The sequence below is a fragment of the Cyprinus carpio genome, chromosome A20, assembly GCF_018340385.1.
Source record: "Cyprinus carpio isolate SPL01 chromosome A20, ASM1834038v1, whole genome shotgun sequence".
NCBI lineage: Eukaryota > Metazoa > Chordata > Actinopteri > Cypriniformes > Cyprinidae > Cyprinus > Cyprinus carpio.
In genome coordinates this window covers 22,860,791-22,888,142 of record NC_056591.1, presented here as the reverse complement: position 1 = coordinate 22,888,142, position 27,352 = coordinate 22,860,791, and the positions used below count along the sequence as shown (strand labels likewise).

General features: G+C 35.1%; 1 protein-coding gene across 1 annotated transcript; it reads right to left on the bottom strand.

The window, feature by feature from the left end:
• Positions 1 to 227: 227 nt before the first annotated feature.
• Positions 228 to 26,633, bottom strand: LOC109113502 (protein dispatched homolog 1-like). Its single transcript, XM_042778171.1, has 8 exons — positions 26,188 to 26,633; positions 20,344 to 20,861; positions 7,980 to 8,009; positions 6,943 to 7,066; positions 6,671 to 6,798; positions 5,776 to 5,873; positions 4,705 to 4,802; positions 228 to 4,602 (listed from the first exon to the last, which is right to left on the bottom strand). Exons 2-8 carry the CDS (start codon positions 20,817 to 20,819, stop codon positions 1,030 to 1,032), a joined length of 4,527 nt encoding a protein of 1,508 aa, XP_042634105.1. The 5' UTR covers positions 20,820 to 20,861; positions 26,188 to 26,633; the 3' UTR covers positions 228 to 1,029.
• Between the last annotated feature and the right edge of the window lie 719 nt (positions 26,634 to 27,352).

The window sequence follows — 27,352 nt, the reverse complement described above, 5'->3', positions numbered from 1 at the left end:
TTTTTAATAATTCTGTTTTGCATTCAGTTATTTGAATGAACCTTGGCAAATACCAAATGGTTACTGCTACAAAGGACAACTCAGATACACACACACACACACACACATATATATATATATATATATATATATATATATATATATACACACACAACTGGTACAAATTTTTAATTTACCAAATTTGATATTTTAAATTATCATGATTAATAATATTATTACACCATATAGCAGCTTTAATGGTACACACAATATTAACAAATAACACTAAATTTGTAAAAAATTATAATTATCTTTCTATTAAAAAAAAAGAACAGAACAGATTCTAATTTTCAAAAATGATTTAGTTAATAAATGTTCAGGTGACAGATACACAGTGCATGTCAAGAACGTGATACTTAAAAGAATATTTAATTTTGTATGTAGTGTATCTGAGAAAAACAATTTTCTTTTATGTAAAGTCACATAAACTGACTCAATTTCCCTGAAGTCCTGAGGCTAATGTAAATGTTTGCGCACTGCAGGAGGAGGAGATTTTATCTAAGGAGCTGGAAAAAAAGCAGACGACTTTGAAACAAAGCACAGTAAGTCTTTCAATTCACCATCATGGAAACTACTGAAGTTTGCTTGTGAATTATTAAAAACTTTATATGCGAAACATTCAAATCAGCATCAACAAAAAAAGTGCATGACTCAAATACATACATAACACACACATAAAACATATACAAGTTCATATAAAATGTGCAGGAAAATAATTCTGATTATGTTTTTCTGTTCCCATGAAAAAGTGATGGCCTGTGGCCTGACATTAAAAAATAATCTAAAACAGATGTCACAAATACCAGCAAGTGGGTCAAAATAGTGTCCTCTTAAATCAGACTAAAGTTTTCCTTGACGTCATGTCAGGATTCCCATTCACATATGTCAAGAAACTCTTTCCTGTCAGGAAACAACCAGTTGCTTTTCTGTGCTAAATCTTAATATGGCAATACGTTCTGATATCTCAATCTAACGCTCTCATTTTAAATGTTAGCATAAACTCTCAGATGAGGCTTTTGAATTAATGGCAATAGTAGGCACGCTGGTTTTTGGTTTGTGGAACTCTACAGAATTGCACTTCGCTTTTACAGTCTTTTTAAAACAGTTAATTTTTTGGGGAGATACAGGCTCTGCACTTTCTTTATTGTCTTTGTTACTCAGATTGCATTTGACACTTTCTTCCGGTACCTCTGGAATTGCTTCGCGAATCTCACGACTGTCCTGCAGCAAAACACAAGTGCCATTTGTTTTTATATGGTTCCATGGTATTTTGTGAGGGGTCTGGGAATTTAATGCTAGGTCCCCTGTCTTCTGTGTTTCGTGATTAATAGTACAGACCCGAGTCATGTCAGGTAAAGCACAGCGCTGAACATCTGGAAACTGAATGTGAGCTGGAAGGTTCTGGCTATCTGGTAGAGGTGAACAGGGGCCACATGCATTGATGTGGGACCCGTTGTGCACTGCTGTTTCAGACGACAGTGCCTGATGCAAAAGTTGCACTGCGTGCATGCTGTAGCCCCCAGGGAAACATCTGTGAGGGGTCTGCCTTAATGTTTGGCTCTGTGAGCAATGTTGGAAGTGGCCACAGTTTATGTAGCAGTCAGTCGGAGTGTGCATCGTATCCCGTGAGGACTGAAGGTTCTGACCCACAGGTAAGTGATTGGTCTGTTTACCAAGGCATGGGGTTTCTCGAGATTGGCAGCAAGGATGGTAGGGAGTCCTTTGTCGCTCCCTCATATACTGATGCATGGAGTTCTCACAGGTGCACCTTGTACTGTATGTAAATTGATGAAGATGTGAAAGCTCTGTGCCTGGTAAGCCATTTTCAATCTCAGGACTGGGTTCTCCTGGGTCAGTGCAGCTTTTCAAGGTTGAGTGATGAGAAGTGATGCCATTGTGCAACTGTGTACATGCTCCCTGTACCTCATCAGAGGCCTTTTCCTCATTCCTGACATTCAACGCCAAGGGCTCAAGCTCATAGTGTTCGTGTCGACCCTCACTTCTTGCGTTATCTATCTGGTATTTGGCTGTGTAGCAAGCACCGAGTTTACCTTGGTTCGGATTAGATTGGTTTTCAGATGTGTGCTCTTGAAAGGAATAGCACTGGAGTTTCTTTGGCAAGGGAATCTGTCCACAGGTTCCCTGAGGTCCCAAGCAGCGACACATGCATTGGAAGAAAAACGTAGCAAACGCCCAACTAATACACATGATTAGCATCAAAAATGTGCCCAGTTGAGTGTAGGCCAAAACTGTGGATGGCATCATCATCGCACCGGCTACAAAAGTTGTGAGTGCTGCCATCGCTATGGCCGAGCCCATTCTGCTCAAGGAGAATACCACCTTCCCTTCCCTGTCCGGTTCTGGTGCAAGGCGGTACGCCACTCCATAATGGACAGCAAAGTCCACAGAGAGGCCTACAGCAACTGAGATGGTCACTGATTCAAGCACATTTAGTTCCCAACCCAAGAGCACCAGCGACCCAACTGTGACAAATATGGTTCCAGCGATGGATATGATGGCATAGAAGCTTATGATGATATTCCAGGTGGTCAGAAGCATAACACTGAAGGCCACCACCACCGACAGTGCCATAGCAATAAGAGTCCCATCCGATAGACTGTCCTGTAGGTCGTAAAACTCCAGGTTGCTTACAAACCATCCATAGCTTAGTCCTTCAGGAGCATCCGTCAGCTCCTCCTGAATCCAAGCATCCACTTCTCTGTAAAACTGATGCATCTTCTCGTACGCCAGAGTAAAATGGTAGGTACTCTGAAACTCGAGCACAATTGCTCGAATTGTGTCATTGATGTCAAACCTTGGCCCTGGAGTCTTGCTGTCAAGGTGGTAGATGGTGCTTCGGTCAAGCTCCATAATTGCCCGTTTGATGCACAACTCAAAGACGTCTTGTCGGTAAGGGAATGTGGATTGACTACAGCAGGGATAGACAGAAGCTTCCTCACAATCTTGGTTTTCCATCCATTGCTTGAAAGTCTCCATGAAGCAGCTTGTAAAGTCTTGCTCCTCAGACTGGAACACAAAGCTCTGGTTCCTAAGCTTCTGGCAAAAATTGAGAATCCATACCTGACTTGCAGGACTCGCAATGTTGAAGGTTGTGTCAAGTGTTAGTTTACCCTTATTTTTGGGGCTAAGCGGATCTCCATTGTCAACTGGAGTAACTCCCCAAATGATGGTGATTGGCATGTGGAGGTCTTCCCCATGGTTGACCCGTTCAAACATAAAGAGTTTTTTGTACTCCGCATCGTAGCGTTCAAAAGGATGGGAAGAGCGGAAAACCTGAAACTCAGACAGCTCCAGAGAAGGCAGTTTCATCTTGGGATTTACACAGACAACGTAGGCACCACCTACCATCATTGCCAAGAACCACAAGAGCCACAAATAGCGCAACTTGATCACGATGCAAGGCAAAACTTTCTCAAAGAAAATCCGAGCAGCCTCTGAGATGCTAAAAAGACACTTGTTGACCATCTGGTACAGGCTTTTCCAAAACTTTGTAGCACCCTCCGTCTGGTGGTGTTGTGACTGGGAACATGTAAAGAGGTTGACCAGGTACCGCTCATGTAGGACCACCACGGCTGGCAACCAGGTGACCATCAGTATGTAGTTAACCAGGATAGCAGTACCAGCATACACACCAAAGCATCGGATGGCAGTGATGTTGCTCACGTAGTTGGCATAGAAGGCAGCGGCTGTGGTAAAGCTGGTGACAAACATTGAGAGCGCCGCATGCTGAAGCGTGACGCTGACTGTCTCAGAGAGTTCAGAATTGGGTTTGTCAAACTTTGTGTAGTTCCAGACATCGCAGAGCACAAATGCATCGTCTGCGCCAATTCCAACCAGTATGATGAGCGCGGTGAGGTTCATGAAGGGGAAGAAATCAAAGTTGAAGACCACACGGTACAGGAAGTACGAGACGATCAGCGAGCTGATAATAGCAAACATGGTCATAAGGGTGATGAACATTGATCTCGTGTAGATGCACATTACCACCAACACGATAACAATAGCTATTGCGGGATACATGGTATCTGTCAGAAGGTAGTCCTGAAATAAGTTGTGTTTAATGCCAAATTCTATTCCTGTGATGGTCGTGATCCCATCCGAGGAGTTCCAGTTCTCAAAGTTGTCCAAGTAAATGTTCATCATTGTTTCGCCTTTCTCCGTCGGGGAGAAGAGCATGCTGTACTTGAGGTTAGGTGGAAGGTAGTCCATATTCTTTGGATTCAGAAAGTCTTTGTCCACCAAGAAGTGAAAAATCTGATATACGGCATTGTATTTAGCACACTTCCGTGGTACGTTGCCACACTTGAGGTCCTTCTTACGGGTCGTCATGTCCCAGCACTCGGGACCAAGAGTGCCATTGTGGTAATACTTTGCACAGGAGCGCAGGATCTTCAGGGTGTGGGAAACGTCTCGCTCTGTGATCTTTTGGCAGGAGGACTTGTTAGTAAGGACGGCTATGTAGTTCCCAAGCGTCCAGCTGGGACAGCAGGAGGCAGCAGTGGTGCGCTGACACAGATCCAAGTACTGGGGATGGGAGCGAACCTGCAGGACCAGACATGAAATACACCAGTAAAACTCATTTCCATCATCCCATTATTTATCTGCAAATGCTATAACTAATATTTGCAATGCAATGCTACATACCCGTGTATTGTCAAAATTGCACATGGATTTTATAGCCTGTATATTCCACAAGTTCTTTCCCTCTGCAGAGGCAAATACGATTCGGGAATAGCTGTCACCTGTAGAGAGACAAAGATTGGTGGTTAAACACTCAGAAAAAGTGTACTAAAGCTGTCACTTGGGCTGTACCTTTTTAAAAGGTACAAATATTGTCCTATAAGGTGCTAATATGTACAATTTAGGTACTAATATGTACCTTACATGCACCCTTTAGAGCTAAATAAGCTATACTGTACAAATGTATAGAGTACTGCCCCGGTGACAACTTATGCTACTTTTTTTCTGAGTGTGAACAAAAAGCCAGCAGCCTTTCTTCATGAACCACTAGGTGGCAGATTTGATTAATATCAACACGTCAAACTTTAGTACTATGTATTTAATGCATTTGTGCTTAATTTTGTCAGCATACTACTGACTCCAAAAGTAATACCTTTGTTAATGCACACAAAACCAATTCTGAGCAGTTAATAAGGTTAATGTTAAATGTAAACACAAACAGATGTCCTAGAAATGAAGTGCAGAATAAACATAGAATACAAAGTGTCTATATATATATATATATATATATATATATATATATATATATATATATATATATATATATATATATAAATATATATATATATATATATATTATATATATATATATATATATATATACACACACACACATAAATATCAAGGAATAATACTACATTGCATTGGTTAATCTTAGTTAATATTGATATTTTATAATATAATAATATTTTTACATAAACATTTTTAGCATTAAAAATTGTGTAGGTTAAGATTAACATTATAAACTAACAACCAGCAATAGTTTATTTATACATTTGCATTGACCAAGAACAATACATGTTCTAAAAAAGTTTACTGTTACTTATTTTTTGAAAGAAATTTAAACAAAGGACACATCCAATTAATAAAAAATAAAAATACAGCTTTGCCATCACAGGAATAAATTACATGATAAAATAAAACACAAAACAGTACAGTGTTTTTACAGTATTTTTGAAAAAATCCAGATCTCACCTGGTACATCACAGAAGAAACTGTCTTTACTGAAATCCCACTCCGCTTGTCTTTTCTTTCGATCATAATGATCCTTGGACCACCTGTCAACCTGGTGACTGAAAAGCAGGATAAGGAGAGTGTTTAAAATTTAAATCAGTCTGATTCTTGTCAGATTTAGACAGCTTTAATGAAACAAAAAAACCTCACTAATTATTAATTCCAGAACACACAGCACTGCCTCCTCACATTGTTGCGATTAGAGATCTGCGATGGAAATGACCGTTATCATTATTACTGACAGAGGACAGGACGGCTGCTGACAGCACATCCTGTTCCACAGACAGGAAGTCTCTTTAATCAGAGGGAAGACGCCTGTGCACATGCTGAGACGGAGCCGTGCCTTACAGACGCTCATTCTCTGTCAGACCGCTTCTGTCATGATCCGCAATCCAGCTCAAGATGATCCGGATCAGATGAGTCATGATACACAGATCGCATTACCAACCTCTGCTATTCAGGAACAAAAAAAGCCTATAAAGTGGCCCCAAAAGTATCTGCACTGATCTGAATGTCATTGCATTCAATAATAAAATGTCTAGACTGTCTGCCAAAAATATACTGACTTTATAATGCACATTTGAAAGCAAAAAGCTAAAAATGCAACTTAAATCAGTCTCATTTCTGATGTGCTGTTCATTTTGCAATGTGCATTTAAAGATGTACATTTGCAAATAAAATATAAACAGGTCAAGTTTCCTATTGCAAAAGCAAAAACCCATAGATGCAGCAATTTTGACCAATCCTGGCCTGAGTCCTAATCCTCGCTTGGCTCACTCCGTCACTCATCTAGTGCTGTTTTGGATGAATACGAACAGGAAAATCTGGTTATCAGATAAGAAGTGGACTCTGTTACCTTTTGGCCTGCTCGTCTGCGTATTTGAAGGGGTAGTTGGCCAGCGTTGCCTTGTAGCCTGTGTTTTTCACCATGTTGTTCCATGTTACAAGTCTCTGGCCTATTGCAGTGCCTCTCGGTTCAAATCCCTAATAAGAGAAATTAAATCAAATCTTCACTCAAAGTGCCCATAAAATCAACACGAAACAGCATAAAGTGTCATTCATTTTTATATTAGGATCTGAAAATGTCAGTATCTTATAAAGTAGACCAAAACAGCTCCTCGTGCTTACTTGCAGTGGATTTGAGAAGTCAGGCAGGTCGGGCACGAGGATACCGACTAGGGCACAAACCACGATGAGAACGGTACACACCCCTAACACCACCACCGGCCAATCAGCAATGAGCTCTGCATAACTGCAAATGAGGGAGATTCATACATCATATGCATAAATAAGTATATCACTGTATACTACATACTGTCCAGCTTCTTCACTGTACAAGTGCAAATCATGAAAACAACACTGTACATACATTTTACACATTTTAATTGACAAAAAATGAATAATTTAAAATTTGACTTTTTATTTTAAGTTTTTTAAATCACTTTTTTTATTAGTAAAATTTTTTCCATTAATTGAAGTTGTAATGTAATATATTGTAATATAATTAAAAAGTGAATAATTCAAAATTATATTGTATGCATTTTTATACAACAAAAAATGTAATTATAAAATTACATTTAAAATAGAATTTAATTTTTTTTAAATATATATTGCTCACAATGTCATTTAAAAGTAACATTTTTAAAAAGCATTTTAGTTTTAATTTTATTAGTTAATCGTTTTCCAGTTAATTGAAAGTGTAATGTAATATACTGTAATATTGCATAAGTAAATAATTTTAAATTATATTGTACACTATATTATACACTAAAAATGTAATTATAAAATTTTAAAAAAGTATATATATATATATATATATATATATATATATGTGTGTGTATGTGTGTTTTATTGTATAATATTTATATTGGTATTTAAAATTAACATTTTGTAAAAAATATTTTAGTCTTAATTTTATTAATTAATAATTATCCATTAACTGAAATTGTAATGTAATGTATTAGAATGTAATAGATATAGATAGTTATGACATTACAGTTAACTGATAAAACATACTAAAATATTTTTTTTTACAATTAAATAATTTTCAAATGACTATATATATATATATAGATATATATATATATATATATATATATATATAAAGATATATATATATATATATATATATATATATATATCTACCTAAAGAGGAGCATGCTTACCTTTTGGGAAACCGGAAAGGCCTTGGAGGGCTGAAAGATAAAAACAAAGAGCCTAAATTTAAGAGCCAAACAGTGAATTAAAACTACCTGTGTGTGGAGAGACATGTTTTTTCACGAAAGAGTATTTTTAACCACACACCGCATGTGGTCTAGATCTCTCCGTTCAAGCACACATTCCTGTGGGGAAATCACAGCTGTCTCCACCTTTCTTCTTGCTGCTCTTCCAAACCAAAACCATCATGGATGTTCACATTAGAGGCTCTGCTTTAGCACACCAAAACGGCATCACCATGCGCCCAATGCACAGCTGTTCACAATCAGCCGCCTTCATGCATTCATGATATATATAACGCATTAATGGCCTGTGCATGCAGGTGCACTGAGAGAAATGCCTAACCTGGAGCACAATTTAGAGCTCAATACTCTAAATATGAGCAGCAGTATCAGTCATCCTTGAAGAACCACAACGACAACCAATATTGTGCTCTTCGAGGAATATTTCACAGTGATGGGAGCAGTAAGGTCACAGGGCCAAGAGGTGGCTGTAATTTTCTTCCTCGTCGTCTTAAAAGGGAATCCATGGAATGCTATAATTAGTGGTTGCTATGGCACTGGGAGGCACAGATGAACAAAAGCCACTGGCAAGAATTTTTCACCACAGGGCGACTTCTAGAGAGGCTGTAAATCCCTTTGAAAGTTCAACGGACACGTTAATACAACAACCAGATGTTGCAAGCGCACAGGCTTTAAGCATCTGCATATTCGGCTCAAGGTGAGTCCCATTAGGCTTTAAAAACAGAGAGGTGCACATCCTTCTCCGAGCAATCAGAGAAAAGTACATGCAGACAGACGATAATCAAATAACCAAACCCAAAAGTAAATAACGAGGACCAGATTTCCTCCGCTTCCTGTGCAAACGTTGCAAGGACAGGAGGGAAAAAAACAATGAAATGATTTATAAAGCGCGCTATCAGCGAACTCTCCATGTTTAGGCCACAGACTGTGGAATTCAAGGGCGTGTATGAGAAATGGTCCAAAATGGAATAACATTTATGAGATATCGGGACGGATTATTCCACCGGAGTGCAACAGTTCTTCAACACTATTTGGGAGTTTCCTTGGAGTCTATCATTTCATATTTGGATGTGTGCAACTTTTGTTCTCTGGTTAGGCTGAAAAAAATACAATTAGTTTTTATTTTAGTATTCACTGTATTCACTGTTCACTGTATACACTGTGTGTATACCAAAATAAGTTTTTGTATTTTAGTATGGATTATTATAAAGGTGTCTTATTGGCATGGGTGGTTCTATGAATAGCCATTAACATTCATGGATCCTTTCCATTGCATAAAACGCTCTATATAGTGGAGCGAACAAAAAGTGTTTTAGAATATTATAATGTTCTTCACACGAAGAAAAAATGGTTCTGAAAGGTTTTCTGGGGAAGCAAAAAAAGATTCTTCTCTTGCATTGCTGCAAAGAAGCCCATTGCCACCACAGAATAAAAATAAATAAATAAATAAATAAATAAAGGTAATTGACACTTTTTCTCCCAATTCAGACTTTTTTTCTCAGAATTGAGTTTATGTCTCATGAGGTAAAAAGTTGCAATTCCCTTTTTTATTTTATATAAACAGCATTGTGAGATGTAAACTCAGAATTAAAGTCAGTAAGAGAGCAAGTAAGAGAATTGCAAGACAAAAAAAGTTGGAATTGTGATACATAAACAATACATAAAAGTATCTTTTATTATATATAAACAGAATTGTGAGGTTTAAACTCAGAATTCCCAGGAAAAAAGTCAAAACTGTTTGATTAGAAGTTGCAGTTATGTATTTTATTTTAATAGCTTATTTGATTCGATTCAATATCTCTATTTGGTGTGCTCTGTTTTTGGAATAGTGCTTAAAAAAAAAAAGAAAACTTAAAAAACACAACAATCACAACAGCATATTATTCATCACTCCTCTTTCAAAAAATTTTTGATCAACAAGTTAATAAATAAAAAAAAAAATAGAAGAAGTGTCAAACAACAGCCACAACAGCACGGTGATGGGGTGAAACGGTAGTTGAAGGTCAGAGGTCAAAGAAGAGAGCAGGAAAAAACTGTGGAGGCTTGAAAGAAAAACTACAAAAAACATTCAAGTTGATTAAACCATATTTGATGATCAGCTGCCTGACCTTCTCAGCTGTTTCAGAGAAAGACAGAATACAAATGACCAAAAGTGACAGTAAAGACATTTATAATGTGACAAAAGGTTTCTATTTGAAATAAATGCATCACGGTTTCCAAAACAATATGAAGCGGCACAATGGTTTTCAACATCGATAATAAACAGAAATGTTTCTTTAGCAGCAAATCAGTATATAAGAATGATTTCTGAAGGATTGTGTGACACCGAAGGCACTGAAAATTCAGCTTTGCTTCATAAAAATAAATTACATTTTAATATATATTCACATAGAAAACAGCTATTTTAAATAATAAAAAAATTCACAATTTTACCGATCAAATAAATGCAGCCTTTCAAAAACAGACCGTTCCTAATTAAGTATATAAAACATTTAACAATTTAGCATGATGTGGAATTTCCAGAACATTAAATTCTGCATTCCTGTAATTATAATCATAGTAACAGCAGTGCATGTGAATGACGTGCACACATGCATCTGCTCGAGCGCAGAAATGGAGAAGTGCTGCAAGGTCTAGAGGTCGACTCCTGATATCTCTGCATTCTTTGCTTTGACATGCGTGGATATATGGACTCCAGACAGGGAGGCTGGGTTTCAACACTGTGGCCAACAGTTACAAGCTGTCCAAGAAACATCTTCATTATCTATTGGCCTCCTACTGCAAGAATTGGACAGCTAAAGCTACAAACTCTGGAATGACGAACACAACACGCTTTGAATAATGTGAGGACTTTCCCCTGATTTTCAGCACTTTTATTTAACTTAAAGTAGCCAAAACACTTACTGTGATATAAATGACCAAATAAAAGTACTAAATTCAAGTGCAGAGTGCTAATGCAAAAGGATATTATTGTTAAGGCAAGAATCATTTTAACTATTCCTCAAACTGTCTGAAACTTAATTACACTCACAATTCTCATTGCTGCAGATCAGTAGTTCTTTTACATTCAAATATGAATATATAAATATGAATCATAAGGAATTTATTGATTCTGATTCCAATTTTGATTCTTATTAATGGCTTCTGAGGAAGAAATTCAGAAATAAATTGGAAAAAATAAATGTAATCCAATTGCAAGATCATGAGTTAGATTACTTGGAACCAATAATAATAATAATAATAATAATAATAATAATAAAAATGTATGCCCTGAATGCAATGCAAGTCATTTTGGATAAAAGTGTCTACAAAATGCATAAATGTAAATTTAAAATAATGCATTAAAAATGGCTTCATGTATTAAATAAATGCAACAAAAATGTGGCTTTATGTATTCAGTAAAAGAGAAACTGAAAAAGTGCAACACTCACTCTACAAACATAAACACAAAAAATAATTGTTCTAAAAAATAAGATTAATTATAAAAGTTTTTAAATGACTTAAAGCAAGACACTCCAGATGAACAGGGTAAAAAAAAAAATTATACATTAATTGTATATTTATATTTAATATATTTCACCACACTTCCATAGTTAATTACATTAAGAATTTAATATTTTCTTCTTTTTTATTCTTATTATTTTTTTTATTAAAAGTTAAAAGGTGTTGTTTAAATATATAAATGGGGCATAATCTAATTAAATATGCACTAATTTGCATAACTTTCCAGAACAGATATCTGAACACTAGATAAAGCCAGGTTCAAAATTATTTGAAATGTTTTTTTTTTGGATTTCTCTTTTTTTCACTCCATAAATCAGAAAATACTGTCATTAGCCAGAAGTTAAAAAAATCATGCTAAACATACAAATATATATATAAACCCCTCAGTAAAAATCTACACAACATAGATAGGAATAAAACTGTATAGTTTGGTGAATGTACGTGCTAAATAAAACCTAATTGTGAGAAATGGCCTTTAAAAATATATTGTACTCTAGAGATCAAAACAGATACAATAGAAGTAAGCTTTAATAGTGTATTTTGGGTGTTCATTCCACTAGTCACTTTATGTGCACGAGTCAAATTACCAGCAGAAATCACTGGCACATTACCATTGAAGTCTCAAGAATCATTTCATTCAGCTCGAGAGTGTGTGAAGAGCAACAGAGGCTCGGCTTTGATATCAAGCATGTCTAGACACGGGCTAAACTCATTTAGCAAGCAGCACACCGCAGGCAGAGCTCTTTGTTTGTGTACAACATCCAGATGCAGCTTCCGCAAACACTGGGGTCTGTGCAATCCTGCGAAATACCACTTTAACCAAAGCTTGATTGAGAATTCAATGGAGGGGCTTGATTCCCTCATTAAATTCAGATTCTTTTTTTAGGCCACAAGACCTTAACGATAAGTTCATGACCCTAGACAGTATTTCCCATGAGTCTCAGCGACACAACGCTGAAAGCTTTACCTTCGGAGGGGGTGTGCGATTCGAGAGGTGGAGGTTGAAAGAAGGTTTTGAGTGTGAATGAGACTGGAAAACAGAACCAGGAAGAGAGGAAATGAAAGGAGAAGGCAGGAAATTAGCAGAGACAGGTAAGAGCCGAGACTCTGAGAGATGCCAAGACAGATAGATGGACTTCTATGGAAAATCAGAGCTGCAATGTTTGATTGAAATAAATCCCAAAATCACAATAGGCCTATAGTTAGACAGCAAAGGCTGTGATTTAATCAGAGAAATGCATGCGCTGTGTTTGAGCGTGAAGCGTGGCACTGTGTTCATTTACACGCGAGCAGCTCAAGTTTCAGTGTTTGGAGCATCTTGGTTCACCGTAAATGTTGTGCTACACAAACTCAGTTTGGATCACTTATAACATGCATTTAAAAATGCAATATGTGCCGACCATCTTCCCAAACGTGTGATGAGAAGCGCTCAGAAAACTGCTGTCAACATAAGAGAAGTTTTAAGAGCTCCATGTGGTCTTCCGCCAAAATAAAAGCTTGATGTTTTAACGAATTAAAATTAGGACAGCCATAAATATTAATATTGCACTATTACTTTTGTACTGTAAAATAAAAGGATTTTTGCTCAAAGATATTTTTTTATTTCACAGTGAAATATCACAATAGTAAAATTTCTTGTTTATATTTGTATTTAGTAGAAGCAGTAGTAGTAGTAATAGAATAACAACCACCATAATAATAAATGGTGATAATAAATTATAAGTTTCTTTAAAATATATATATTTTTTTATTTTACAGCAAAATATTAAGTAATATTTCTTATGTTGTTTAATATTTATATTTAGCAGTGATAAAACTAATAAATTCTACTAATAATACTTTATTATTATATTTTTCTTAAAAAAAATTACAGTGAAAAATGACAAATGTATTATTTTTTATGTTGTTTAGTACTCATTTAGTAGTAATAAGATAATAAAACACTACTAATAAAAAGTTATATATTATGAATTATTATTAGTAGTACTAGTAGTGGTATATTTTTCTTATTATTTATTTTAAAGTGAAAACTTACAAGTTTTATTTCTTGAGTTGTTTAAATATTTGCATTTAGTAATAACAACAACAAGAATAGTTTTTTATATATTATATGTTACATTAGAAAATCTCAATTTATCAGAGGGAAAAAATAACAACAATAAAAACCATGCAATTATATTTTTTCCCGAATCGTGCAGCCTCACTATAGTTCCTAAGAGAAAAAAAAATCATGTAATTTTTATATTTTCTTAAAGAAAACACTTCTGAAAACCCCCGCAAACTCTGTCTTAACCTCGTGTGACGTGACAAAGTGACAAGCATCAAGTGCTCTCTTCCAAGTTCACCCCAGTACTGTATATAATAATACTATTGCTTCAAACACCACTAATTATTCTGTAAATGTCATATACATGTACATTCAAATATTAGTCACCTGCGACAGTTCCTGAAGAAACGTTTTTGAATAAAGCCACGATTTAAAAACCTTCAAGTTCAATTGCTGCAAGGATCCTCTCTTTGATGGGGATATTAATAAGTGCACCTGTAGCGCTAGCATCCAAAAACAAGACGGTCCCAAACAGACTTAATACATTCCAGCTGTTCCCTCACCAAACGTGAATAAGCAAGCTAGACATCGGCCTAATTTGAGGTTATGACTGGGTCCTGCTTGCTCGGCGTCTTTGATCGTGTTTTATGGGATCTGATGGGCTTTGATCTTCTCTGGGCATCTTCACTGGGTTCCTCATGCACACTGGACCAGGACACAGACGGAGATCCTCGGGATGCGTCAACAGCAAACCTCTTATTCACGCACGTCTGACCTCGCATTGCATTCAAGACGACACTCAAAGATCTCAAAATCTATAAAACTCTTAAAGGGATAGTCCACCCAAAAATGAAAATTTGCTGTTAATTTGCTCACCATCAGGGCATCTGAGATTAGCCTACTTTTTCTTCTTCAGTAGAACATTAAAGAAGATTTTTTAGCTGAAAACGTGGTCCTGGGCGAGTCACAAAATGCAAGTCAATGGATACCGTCACTTTGAGAGTCAAAAAAAGCATATTAAGAAACAAAATTAATACTGGTGTATTATGAAGCGAAATGATCGGTCTGCGCAAGAAACTGAAATTATTTACAACATTATTACCAGTAATCCAGAGCCTCAGGAAAACGTGGAAATCTGATTCTTTTACACTGACTGGTTCTTTCAGACAGTTCGATTCAATGAACTAGTTCATTTATGTCATCACGCAGCGATGTAACGAATATGCAATTGAAACATGGATGTTTTACATGTCTAAAGCATATAAAGCTCTTTTTTTTTTTTTTTTTACATAAGCCTTGAGAAACCATGAAAACGTTCATTACGCCCCTTCATTCAAGTGTTCGGTTCACACATGCGCACATCACTTGGTCTTCAGTCCGAGTCAAACTGTTTCGATGAATCAGTTCATTCATCATTGAATCAAATACGCTGCTATTTTGGCTCATTTTGAGTCAGGGTGACTGTCAGGCCTCTGAAAGTGAGTTCTGATCGAGTATGACTTGTAGATCTGTGCTTGAGTCGCGGACTGTTGCAGGTGATTCAGTCCAATCTGGTGAACTGGTTCATCTAGTTCACTAAAAAGAATCAGTTCAATGGAATGATTCGTTCGTGAACTGCACATCACTCCGGATCATTTGCCCGAGGCTCTGGAATACAGGTAATAATGTTGTAAACAATGTTCAGTTTCTTGCACAGACCAAACGTTTTGCTTCATAAGACCTTAATATATCATGAGGTTGCCTGCATATGCTTTTTTTTTTGACTCTCAAAGTGACGGTAGCCATTGACTTGCGTTTTATGAATCACAAAGGACCACGGGTCTCAGCTAAAAATATTCTTTACTGTTCTACTGCAGAAAAAAAAAAATCACCTACATCTTGGATGGCTTGAGGGTGATTAAATTAACAGAAATGCTTCATTTTAGGGTGAACTATCGCTTTAACATTGTACAGAAGCTGACAGGAGCTCTTAAAACTAGTCTTAATAGCTTGTGACTGCCTCCAAAAGCAGATGCAAAACTTTGACTTATGCGTGCACTGAATAAAATAGCTCATGGCACCCATTTAGTTTAAAAAAACATCCTTTGGCCAGTGCTAAAATGCAACTGAGCTGCCAAAAGTAGTTTTGAAGTAAGTGGACTGGTGGTATGGTGGAGGTTTGGAAACCAAGCGGTTCTGCTCGGCTGCATGTGTTTCTGTTTGGAGCTGAAGCGAATCTTTCCAGGGCTGTGACACATTCAGAAAACAAATGACTGCATTTATTACGCATTTAGGTGAATGTCGACTTCCAGAAACACCAAAAGGAAATGTGTAGCCTTGGGTTGGACCATGATGATTTTGCAACACTTTCAATAAGTGTAATAACTTTAAAAAAATTAATAAAAAAATCCATAAATGTCTTGTAACTTGTGAGTATGAGAGAATTAAGACAGATGTTTTAATAGCGTCTGATTTAAACTGGTTTTAGAGTTTGACTCAATTTTGTGAATCAGTTCAATCTGGCCATTTCAAAGAATTGATTCAAAATTGTAATTACTCTTTTGTCCCAGCAGTCAAAAATCTTCATGCAAGCTTTTCCAAGTATTACAATGGAAAGCTTAAAAAAAAATAGTAAAAAAAAAAAAAAAAAAAAAAAACTAAATATAAACTTTATATAAATAAATAAATAACATTATATAAATATTTAATATATTTATTATAATTGTTACTATTATTATAAGTTAATGACTCTTTTGTCTGATCACTCAAAAATTTTAAAAAATATATCTAAATATAAATATTATAAAATAAAAATATTATGTATTATGTTTTAGTATATATATATAATTATTATTATTTACTTGTTAATTAGTCTTTTTTTATGATCACTCAGAAATGTTAAAAAATATATCTAAATATAAATATTATAAAATAAAAATATTATGTATTATATGTTTTAGTATATATATATATATATATAATTATTATTATTTACTTGTTAATTAGTCTTTTTTATGATCACTCAGAAATGTTCAAAAGCGAAGTAATATAATACAAGTAATATTATTAAATAGAATAATAACAAACTTATTAAATATAAGTAATAATAGTCTAAATATAATGAACCAATATTATATAAATTCATTATATATTTAATAATTTGTTATAAATATATTATATATTATAAATAATAATATATTTATAAATAAAAATATTTGCACCGTCACTTAATGCCCTAAAAATATGGCTTTAAAATGGCTAAATATTAATTCATCCGTGTTTATTTAGCTATTTATTTAGTTAAATGAATTGTTAATAATAGTATATATAAAACTTAGCTACTTTAGGTATTATTTAGCTAAATAACATTTATAATAACATCAAATATAGTTGCTTGTGTGTGTGATTAGTGAAATTCTTATTGAGCATCTGCTTTTACATTATTTTACTCTATGCTTAGAATGAAATGGAGATGTCAGACTGAGAGAATTCAAGCTGAGGAGATTGAGAGACACGAGCTAAACAGTTGTTGTTCCTGAGAACGCATAAAGGCTTCTCAAAATGACACCCTGAAATTGAGAACACAAAGATCATTTTCAGGCTAGTTGGCTGGTTGGGGCTTGCAGCTGTCACACACACACACACACACACAGCTCTGTACGCTTCGTGAATATCTTCCAGGCCTGTCCTGCAACAAAGAACTGGAAGCTTCTTGTGATTCTTTAAACACGGGGACAAATTTATCAAAGTTTGTGTTTGACGTTGATCAAACATCTTCCTGAAAGGAACTGAACTAGCTGACTGAAGAATCTGTTGACTTACACAGGCACGACAAGACAAGTTTTCACCGTTAAGCATTGTTCCTGTCCTAAGTGAAAGTGAATCACTTCAAAATCAGAATGCATCTGATGATTAATTAACAGCGGAGAGGCACAGAAACTAAAATGACTGACAATGTGCACATCCGAAATCTCACTCGACTGTCGCTTCAGCGTGCTGCACCTGGTCAGGACGGGGTAGGAAACGCAGAAGAAAAGTTCTAGTCAGGTAAATGAAGCGTGTCGGGTTCAACATGTGACATGACCCCAGATGGCTACATGTCAGCTCCCTCTTTTTCAGTCAACAAAAGCCATTCATCATTCCTCAGGTGGAAGAACGGCAGCCGCATCACTTCCCTGAAAATCTGCAGGTACTATATGACCATTAGCTCTATGAAAACAGTTTTATAGTTACGTCATGCAGTCAGTAAGTAGGGGTTTTAAGCAATACATTTTGTAGGGATGTGAATCTTTAGGTGAACTGATTCATGATTCTGATTCACAATGAGTTTCAGTTTCGATTCTGTATTTTTAAATGCATTCACAGGATTATGTAAACACTTCTCCTAATGTGTCTTTAGGTGAGAACAAGACAAACTACTTTGGCAACTATATATCAGCAACCGGTTACGGCCAATTTAACAGCAAGAGATACTGATAACACAGATTTTTAAATAATAGGGGTTTAACAATTTAATTTTTTTCTCGATGCATAGATTACAAATCCTGCCGATGCATATGCAGCATCTTGAGACATGGATTTTTGAATCGTAATAGTTTGTTTTGGTCAATAGTTGATTTAAAATGCTAAAATCGAATGAATAGCAATTCGATTTTATCTTTCAATATTTTTAAATATTAAAACATTAATTGCTATTTTTTTTCTTTTTATTTGCATTTGAGACCTTCAAATAAAATGAAATAAAATTGTATAAAATTAATTTATAAAAAAAAAAAAACATGATTTACAAAAGTGCCATAAATAAAATAAAAAATAAAATAATATTATATATAAATAAATTATATTAATCATTATCAAGTTTTTAAATAATATTATATAAAATAATATTATGATTAATTTACTGACATAGGGTTATAGAAAACCTAAAAAAAATTAATAATGGGAAATACTAAAACCTGTGGAAATATAAATAAATAATTATCTTTAAAAATGAAAAATCGTGTTCAGCTCTTAAATATTTTATCGGCACATCACACTCCATACATAGCCTGTATGTACATATTTAATGTGTGCAATAGGTAGTTTGCCTTCTTTTTTGCCTAAGACACATTACACAATCCTATAAATGCACTTAAAAAATGCACAATCGACTCATTAATTAAAATTAAATTGAACCTCATTGTGAAGCAGATCAAATTGTTCTGAATTTGAAAATAGTCATTTCTGAAGCCTATGAATCATGAACGAAATCAATTTGATTCGCTGTCTACCAAAGATTCACACCTCTACAAAAAGATCAAATAATGATTATTAATTGGTCTGTATGATATAAATGTGTTTATCACTAGTATTGCTCCAACTTATGACTGCACGGCACAACTCCGGATCTGTTTCCATCCTGAAGATAAATGATGCCGCCAGCCTCCACTGATCTTTCTCATGCTTTTCTCATCTTTCTCAGCTGATCATCAACTGAATCCAGCAGAATCAGATCAAACACACTTGACATGCTCCTGTCTGAGATGTTGATGATGGTTTACAGAGCAGAAGAACTTCATCTCTGACTTCATCTACAGCAACCTGCCTCATCAATACAAGTCCAGACCAACACAGCTGTGAATAACATCACTGTTTGTCCTAAATCCTGCTCCTGTTCAAACGTTTGGGGTTTATACAAACAAATTAATCAATTTATTAAGCAAGGACGCATTGCATAATTGATAATAAAGAGATTTATAATGTTACAAAAGATTCCTTTTTTTAAATAAATGCTGTTCTTTTGAACTTTTTAATCATCAAATGTAATTTTTTTATTTTTTTTTTATTTAGCTTTAATTTATTTGTTTTATTTTAGTACTTTTTTAGTACTACTTATTTTAGATAGCTGACAAGTCAACATTTTTTCTTTTTTAATCTAATTCTTATATTTTATTATTTTAGCTTTATTTCAATTCTCTAAACCACTTTTTAATAGTTTGAGTTAACAATGGCTGCACTGCATTACAAACTAAATGTGCTTTAGTCATTTGTCATTATTATTATATTTAAAATATAACTCTTGTATTCAGTTTTGATTTTTATTTCAGTTTTAGTTATTTTAGTGCTTATTTTAGTTTAGTTAGTTGGCAAGGTAACTTTTTAAAAATAAATTAATACTTTTATTCAACAAGAATGCATTCAAATGATGAAAAATAACAGTAAAGACATTTACAATGTTACAAAATATTTCTATTTCAAATAAATGCTGTTCTTCTGAACTTTCTATTCATCAGTGAATCCCGAAAGATAAAATGTTTCACAGTTTCCACAAAAATATTAACTGTTTTCAACATTGATAATAATCAGAAATGTTTCTTGAGCATATTAGAATGATTTCTGAAGATCACGTGACACTAAAGACTGGAGTAATGATGCTGAAAATTCAGCTGCGCATCACAGAAATAAATTATACTGTACTATATATTACAATAGAAAACAGCTATTTTAAATTATAATAATTTTTCAAAATTTTTACCTTATTTTTGATCAAATAAATACAGCCTTGATGAGCAGAAGAGACTTTTTAAAAACACTATAAAATCTTGCCAACCTCAACTTTTGAATTCGTAAATCTAACTATTCAAGTAAATGTTTACATCATTTGTTATGAGTGTTGCCATAGAAACCCATAATTGCCTGAGAGCATGAACACCAGCAAATAATACATCATGCACAGAATAATGAAGTTGTTCTGTAACGCAGTGCAGGACTGGTGCTCACCTCAGTGTGGCCATGTTGGGCTGGTTCTGGAGATGCTCAGGCCAGTGATGCTGCATGCAGAAACAGCGCACGCCCTGAACGCAGCACGAGCCCATGTGAAGCGCTGCGGACGACACGGCGCTCTGGAAGAGGGCACAATCCTGTTGGTTCCCGCTGCAGCAGACGGGCTGCCGGGGCGAGCAGTAAACACAGCAGGGCGCTGGCAGAGCATTCGGCAGCAGCACAGCCAGCCTCTGAGAGTCTGTGACATGTGACGAGGACGAGGAGGCGGAGCCCGGCGAAGACAGACACACGGTTCCGTTGGCTTTGAGTGCACCGTTCTGACCCGAGTGCGTCAGCTGGGTCTGTTCGTTGGGCTGTGTGGACGCTGACGCTCCCTGCTCGTCCTCCGGCTCTTCAGTGGTGTTTGCGGCAGGGTAACCGCTGCGTGTTGAGGATCCGCCGTTGCTGGTGATGAAGGCCTCGCTCAGGGCCATGATCCTTCCCACCCACAGACCACTCGCTGATCAGGACTTAATCTGCAAATAAACAGACAGTCACGGTCACTCACGCACAGACATCCCAATTAAACTGTTTACAATAAAAGTTAAAGGTACCAATAACTAACTAACTCTTGAGTTGAAACTGGAGTGATTGAATGTGTGTGTTATTTTGGTAATATTTAGATACTATTATAGTTTTTATTAACATTTTGAATGTGTCCATTTCTATTTTTGTTTTCATTTTAAGTTAAGTTGAAGTTTTAGTAATTTTGTTGTGTTTTTGCCTTTTTTTTGTATAAATATATATTTTTTAGTCAATTTTATTTCAGTTTGAGGTTTAGTTATTTTAGTGCATCCAGTTAAACCAAATGAAAGCGAAATGTGACTCGGCAACTAGCTGAAATAAAATTAATTTATGTTTTTGTTCATATATTTATTTGTTCAATAATGTCATTTATTTGTTCATCACATAAATGTCATCTTAAAAAAAAATCTGAAGTCTTTCAACCCCTTATATACACATACATATATATAAAATGTCTATACAGTTTTGAGTTTTTTCAGTTTTGAGTTCTAATTATTTTACAAAAAGTTAAATAAAGTGAAAAAGATAAATGTTGACAACTAGCTGAAATAAAATAAGTTTAGGTATTAAAGGTCTAAATAGTTTTAAGTAAATTTTATTTCAGTTTGAGTTATAGTTTAGAACTAAAATTTCATTAAATTAAATGAAAAAGACAAATGATGACCCGGCAACAAAAATAATATATAATTTCTATATAGTTTTGAGTTATTTCAGTTTGAGTTTTAATTATTTATTACATAAAGTTAAATTAAATGAAAGAGAGAAATGCTGACTTGGCAACTAGCTGAAATAAAATACGTTTTTATATATTTTATTTCAATTAAAGCCATTTTTTATTTTTGTCTTAGTTTTAGTTAACTAAAAAAAAAAATTTAAAATCAGGTTCTGATTCCATTTAAAAGAGATTATTTGTGTTATTAACTAATTCAGTTTCTTACTGATTCAGTTAATAAGTGAATCGTTAGATTGATTCATGAGTTAGAGACTCATTCATTGAGAAGAACCGACTCATAAGAGTCATTTGTTCACAAATCTTTTTGAAAGCCTTCATTCTCATTTACTTTCTCCAAAGAGAATGGAAATTTAAATTAAAAAGTTTCAAGCCACAAACCAAACCAACAAACTCACAACTTTACAAACTTTGATTTAAAGCAAAAAACCAAAATGAAATTGGAAACTAATATAATAATTTAAATACTAAATTTACCGTTAATACACTTAATTTTTCAAAATTTTTACCTTATTTTTGACTTCAAATACAGCCTTGATGAGCAGAAGAGACTTTTAAAAAAACACTATAAAATCTTGCCAACCTCAACTTTTGAATTGTAAATCTTGAACTAATTCAAGTAAAATGTTACCTCATGTTATGAGTCAGTGTTGCCACTAGAAAAACCCATAAGTGCCTGAGAGCATGAACACCAGCAAATAATACATCATGCACAGAATAATTGAAGTTGTCTGTAAAGCAGTGCAGGACTGGTGCTCCCACACACACATCAGTGTGGCCATGTTGGGGCTGGTCTCTGGAGATGCTCGGCCAGTGATGCTGGCATGCAGAAAGAAACAGCGCACGACCTGAACGCAGCACGAGCAATGTGGTGAAGCGCTGCAGACGGACACGGCGCTCTGGAAGAGGGCACCAATCTGCTGGTTCCCGCGGCAGCAGACGGGCTGACGGGCGGAGCAGTAAAAAACAGCAGGCCGCTGGCAGAGCATTCGGCAGCAGCACAGCCAGCCTCTGAGAGTCTGTGACATGTGACGAGGACGAGGAGGGCGGAGCCGGCGAAGACGGAACACACGGTTCGTGGCTTGAGTGCACCAGTTCTGACCCGAGTGTGTCAGCTGGGTCTGTTCGTTGGGCTGTGTGGACGCTGACGCTCCCTGCTCCTCCTCCGGCTCTTCAGTGGTTGTTTGCGGCAGGGTAACCGCTGCTGTTGAGGATCCGCCGTGCTGGTGATGAAACAGGCCTCGCTCAGGGCCCATGGATCCTTCCCACCGCAGACCACTCGTGATCAGGACTTAATCTGCAAATAAACACACAGAGTCACGCGGTCACTCACGCACAAGAACAAGACCATCCACAAATTAAACTGTTTACAATAAAAGTTAAAGGTACCAATAGAGCACTACTAACTACCTCTTGAGTTGTACACTGGAGTGCTTGAATGTGACTGTGTGTTATTTTGGTAAATATTTAGATATATTATAGTTTTTATTAACATTTTGAATGTGTCCATTTCTATTTTTGTTTTCATTTTAAGTTAAGTATAGAAGTTTAGTAAATTTGTTGTTTAGTTTTGAGTCAATGTTTTTTTGTATTAAATATCTATATTTTTTTAGTCAATTTTATTTCAGTTTGTGGTTTAGTTATTTTGAGTGCATCCAGTTTTAAACCAAATGAAAGCGAAATGTGACTCGGCCAACTAGCTGAAATAAAATTAATTTATGTTTTTGTGTCCATATATTTATTTGTTCAATAATTGTCATTTATTTGTTCATCACATAAATGTCATCTTAAAAAAAAAAATCTGAAGTCTTTCAAACCCTTATATACATACATACATATATATAAAACTGTCTATACAGTTTGAGTTTTTTCAGTTTTGAGTTCTAATTATTTACAAAAAGTAAATAACAGTGAAAAAGAGAAATGTGGACAACTAGCTGAAATAAAATAAGTTTAGGTCATTAAAGGTCTAAATAGTTTAATTGTAAATTTTATTTCAGTTTGAGTTATCGTTTAGAACTAAAATTCCATTAAATTAAATGAAAAAGACAAAATGAGACCGGGCGGGGCAACAAAAATAATCTATAATTTCTATTAGTTTGTGAGTTATTTCAGTTTGAGTTTAATTATTTATTACATAAAAGTTAAAATTAAATGAAAGAGAGAAACAGTGCTGACTTGGCAATCTAGCTGAAATAAAATCCGTTTTTATCTATTTTATTTCAATTAAAGCCATTTTTATTTTGTCTTAGTTTTTAGTGAACTAAAAAAAAAAACCAAAAATTTAAAATCCAATGGTTCTGATTCCATTTGTAAAAGAGAGAGATTATTGGTGTTATAACTAATTCAGTTTCTTACTGATTCAGTTAATAAAGTGAATCGTTAGATTGATTCATGATGTTAGAGACTCTTCATTGATAAGAACCGACGTCATAAGAGTCATTTGTACTCACAAATCTTTTGAAAAGCTTCATTCCTCAGTTACTTTCTCCAAAGAGAATGGAAATTTAAATTCAAAAGTTTCAAGCCACAAACCAAACCAACAAACTCACAACTTTACAAACTTTGATTTAAAGCAAAAAACCAAAATGAAATTGGAAACTAATATAATAATTTAAATACTAAATTATAGTATTAAGTTAATACACTTTAAGGGAAAAAAAAAATATCACACTGACATGTGGCTCCTAAAGAAGCGTTCAAAGCTAAAATTACCTTTCTCTATATGGAGAAAATAAATGAGATTCTTAGTTTCAGAACAAGTTCAAGAATCACTATCATAAGTGAACCTCGGGGAAATCATTTGGTTGCAGTATTTTTCAAAAAAAAAAAAAAGAACCACTTCTGAGAACCGGTTCTCGATTACCAAGCCTAGTTTAATTTCAGGAAGAATGGCTTTGTGAACAAAGCGAATTTCAAAGGCGCTGTCTGATTGAAAAGAACAGGTTCAAACACAGCAGAGTCGTCGACGTTTCATGGTATGCTTGAATTTCCACCCCCATGGCCAGGAAATTGTTGCAGAGGAATGACATGAGCCGCCTCTGCGATATTAAATGTTTCATTGGATGTTTTAAAGTGCACACCATGCATATCACAGTAAAATAAGATCCAACCGTATTACTCAGGTAAAACATACTGGAAGCTTGCCCAGAAACACACACACTGACGCCATGGTCAGTGCTTTCTGTGAAGTAAATCACCCACGTTCTTACGTGACAGGTGGAGACCTGCAAAACTCCATTAGACACCGAAGATCGTCTCCAACCGCAGACCAATAAACGAGCATCCAAAATAAGTGCCCGGGATCATGAAAGATCTCATTTGATACTGAGGTGACTGTCCTGTAAACACAGCGTCCAAAATACCTTCTTGCACCAACAGATCCGGTCGTGTTTGCAGTTGAACCGCATCCATTTAAAAAGCAGGCAGATAGAGAGAGCTTTCTGAAGAGAGAAGCCCGAGGGAGGGAAACGTGTGCAGTGCTATGAATGCTCAGTGTGCATCCGTTCTGAACGCTGTGCACTGGAGGAAGATGATGACTGCAAGTTACGATGTTTAAACCACAGCCTTCAAGAAGTAAATACACATTCTGCTGGACATATGGAGAAATTAAAGCATTGGTCCTTGAAAAGCACGCGGATTATTCTTTTTCAACACTTCATGCATTTTTTTATTATTTCAAACCATATAAATAATATTTACTTTTTGAATAATGAATAGCAAAGTAATACTGCCAACAAGCCAATGTATATTATTTTCTTTTTAAACATAATTATAAGAGCAGGACAAGCATTAACCTAAAAAAAAAAAAAAAAAAAAAAAATAATAATGTGGTTGTGGTTTAATGTGACTGTGGTTCATGGAACATCTCAACAGAAATGAATCTAACAACTGAATGGAAAAATACAGTACTACTAATAGACTGATAGATAGATAGATAGACAGACAGACAGACAGACAGACAGACAGACAGACAGACAGACAGATAGATAGATAGATAGATAGATAGATAGTGTAATTCACCATTTAAACTATCAACATTTACACACTCATGTTTCAAAGTACTTTGTCTTCTTTTTCAACACTAGATGCATTATTTTATCATTTCAAACCATATTGAAAATTGTCAAAATGTTTTTCTTAAAGTGTGCTTGTGCTATTATTTTCTAAACTAATATATATATATATATATATATATATATTATATATATATATATATATATGATATATATATATTTTTTTTTTTTTTTTTAAATAATGAATAGAAAAGTAATACTGCCAACAAACCAATGCATGTCATTAACATAATAACAAAATAAAAAATAAAAAAAAACATTAAACAAAAAAAAAAAAAAAAAAAAAAAAAAAAAAAAAAAAAAAAAATCTTTAATTAAAACTAAATTACTGTGATTCATGGAACAGAAACAGAAATTAATCTCTAAAAGGAAAAATACAGCATTACAGATAGATAGATAGATAGATAGATAGATAGAATAAAAATAAACAAAATCATGTCGATGTAAATCATAAACAAAAGACAAACTTACTGAATTTAGGACAGATCCCAGTTTTCCATCCCTTACAGAATCATTACATGAGCCCAAGACACTAAACTGAGTTAAACGAGGTTTTTGGTGAAACAGGTTCAGATGTAATCATACAATATGTTCAGAGGTCTTCATCAGTCGCATTATGATTTCAGCTCGAGCGCCGACAGTCTCTGCAAACCTTCTGCACTCGACAGACTTCTGCTCCACAAACATCCAAACAAACGCGTCCGAAACTCCGCAAACAAACTTTAGGTCTGCTTTTAAAGCGCAGTTTCGTGTCCGGAGACAGAATAACATTCCTCGATCACAATAAAACGCTGTAATCCTTTCGAAAGGAGCGAGTTGTGTCGCGCATTTGTTGAGAACAACGGAGCGCATTCAAACTCTCCATCTACGCGACGCAACAAACGCTCCAGCGCTTCCATAAAGACAAGCGGCTGCGACACCGCGAGCGACGGGGTGCCTGACGTCAGCGGCCGGCCGGCCAATCAGAGCGCTCTCATTATAATACACGGCGCTGCATTGTAGTGAGGCGTCTAATGTAGACATATGAAGCAAAATCGAGCAGATCTGCTGTATGTCTCAATTTCAACCTTTGCGTTTGGTTTTAACTCGGGTTTCACCAGTGTGTGAGATCATACTGAAGCAAGTCATACTGCAGCTTACAAATTATTTCATATTATGATAAATAATTTGGATTTGTTCAAGACTCTGCTTGAGAAATGCAAGATGCTGTTCTGCAAAAAAAGGTACAAATTCAGGATACAGAGTTTGTGATTAGACTAGAAGTGTGATTTCTAGAGTAGTTTTATATTCTAATAAATAACATTTTTAATTAGCCTAATGCTAAAACTGATGTTTCCAACACAATAATTAATGATCATATATCATATGAGCATATCATGGTCATATATATAGCCTATACCTATGATTTCATATTTTACATTTTCATTTATGATGGATGAAAGGATGAATGGAACAAAAGACAGATGGATGGATGGAAGGAAAGACAGATGGACGATGGATGGATGAATAGAATGAATGAAAGATGGATGGATGGATTAATGCATGAATTTATGGAAGTAACTAATGACAGATGATGGATGAATGGATGGGTGAATGGATGGAAAGAAAGATGGATGGATGAAAGGCGGATGAATGG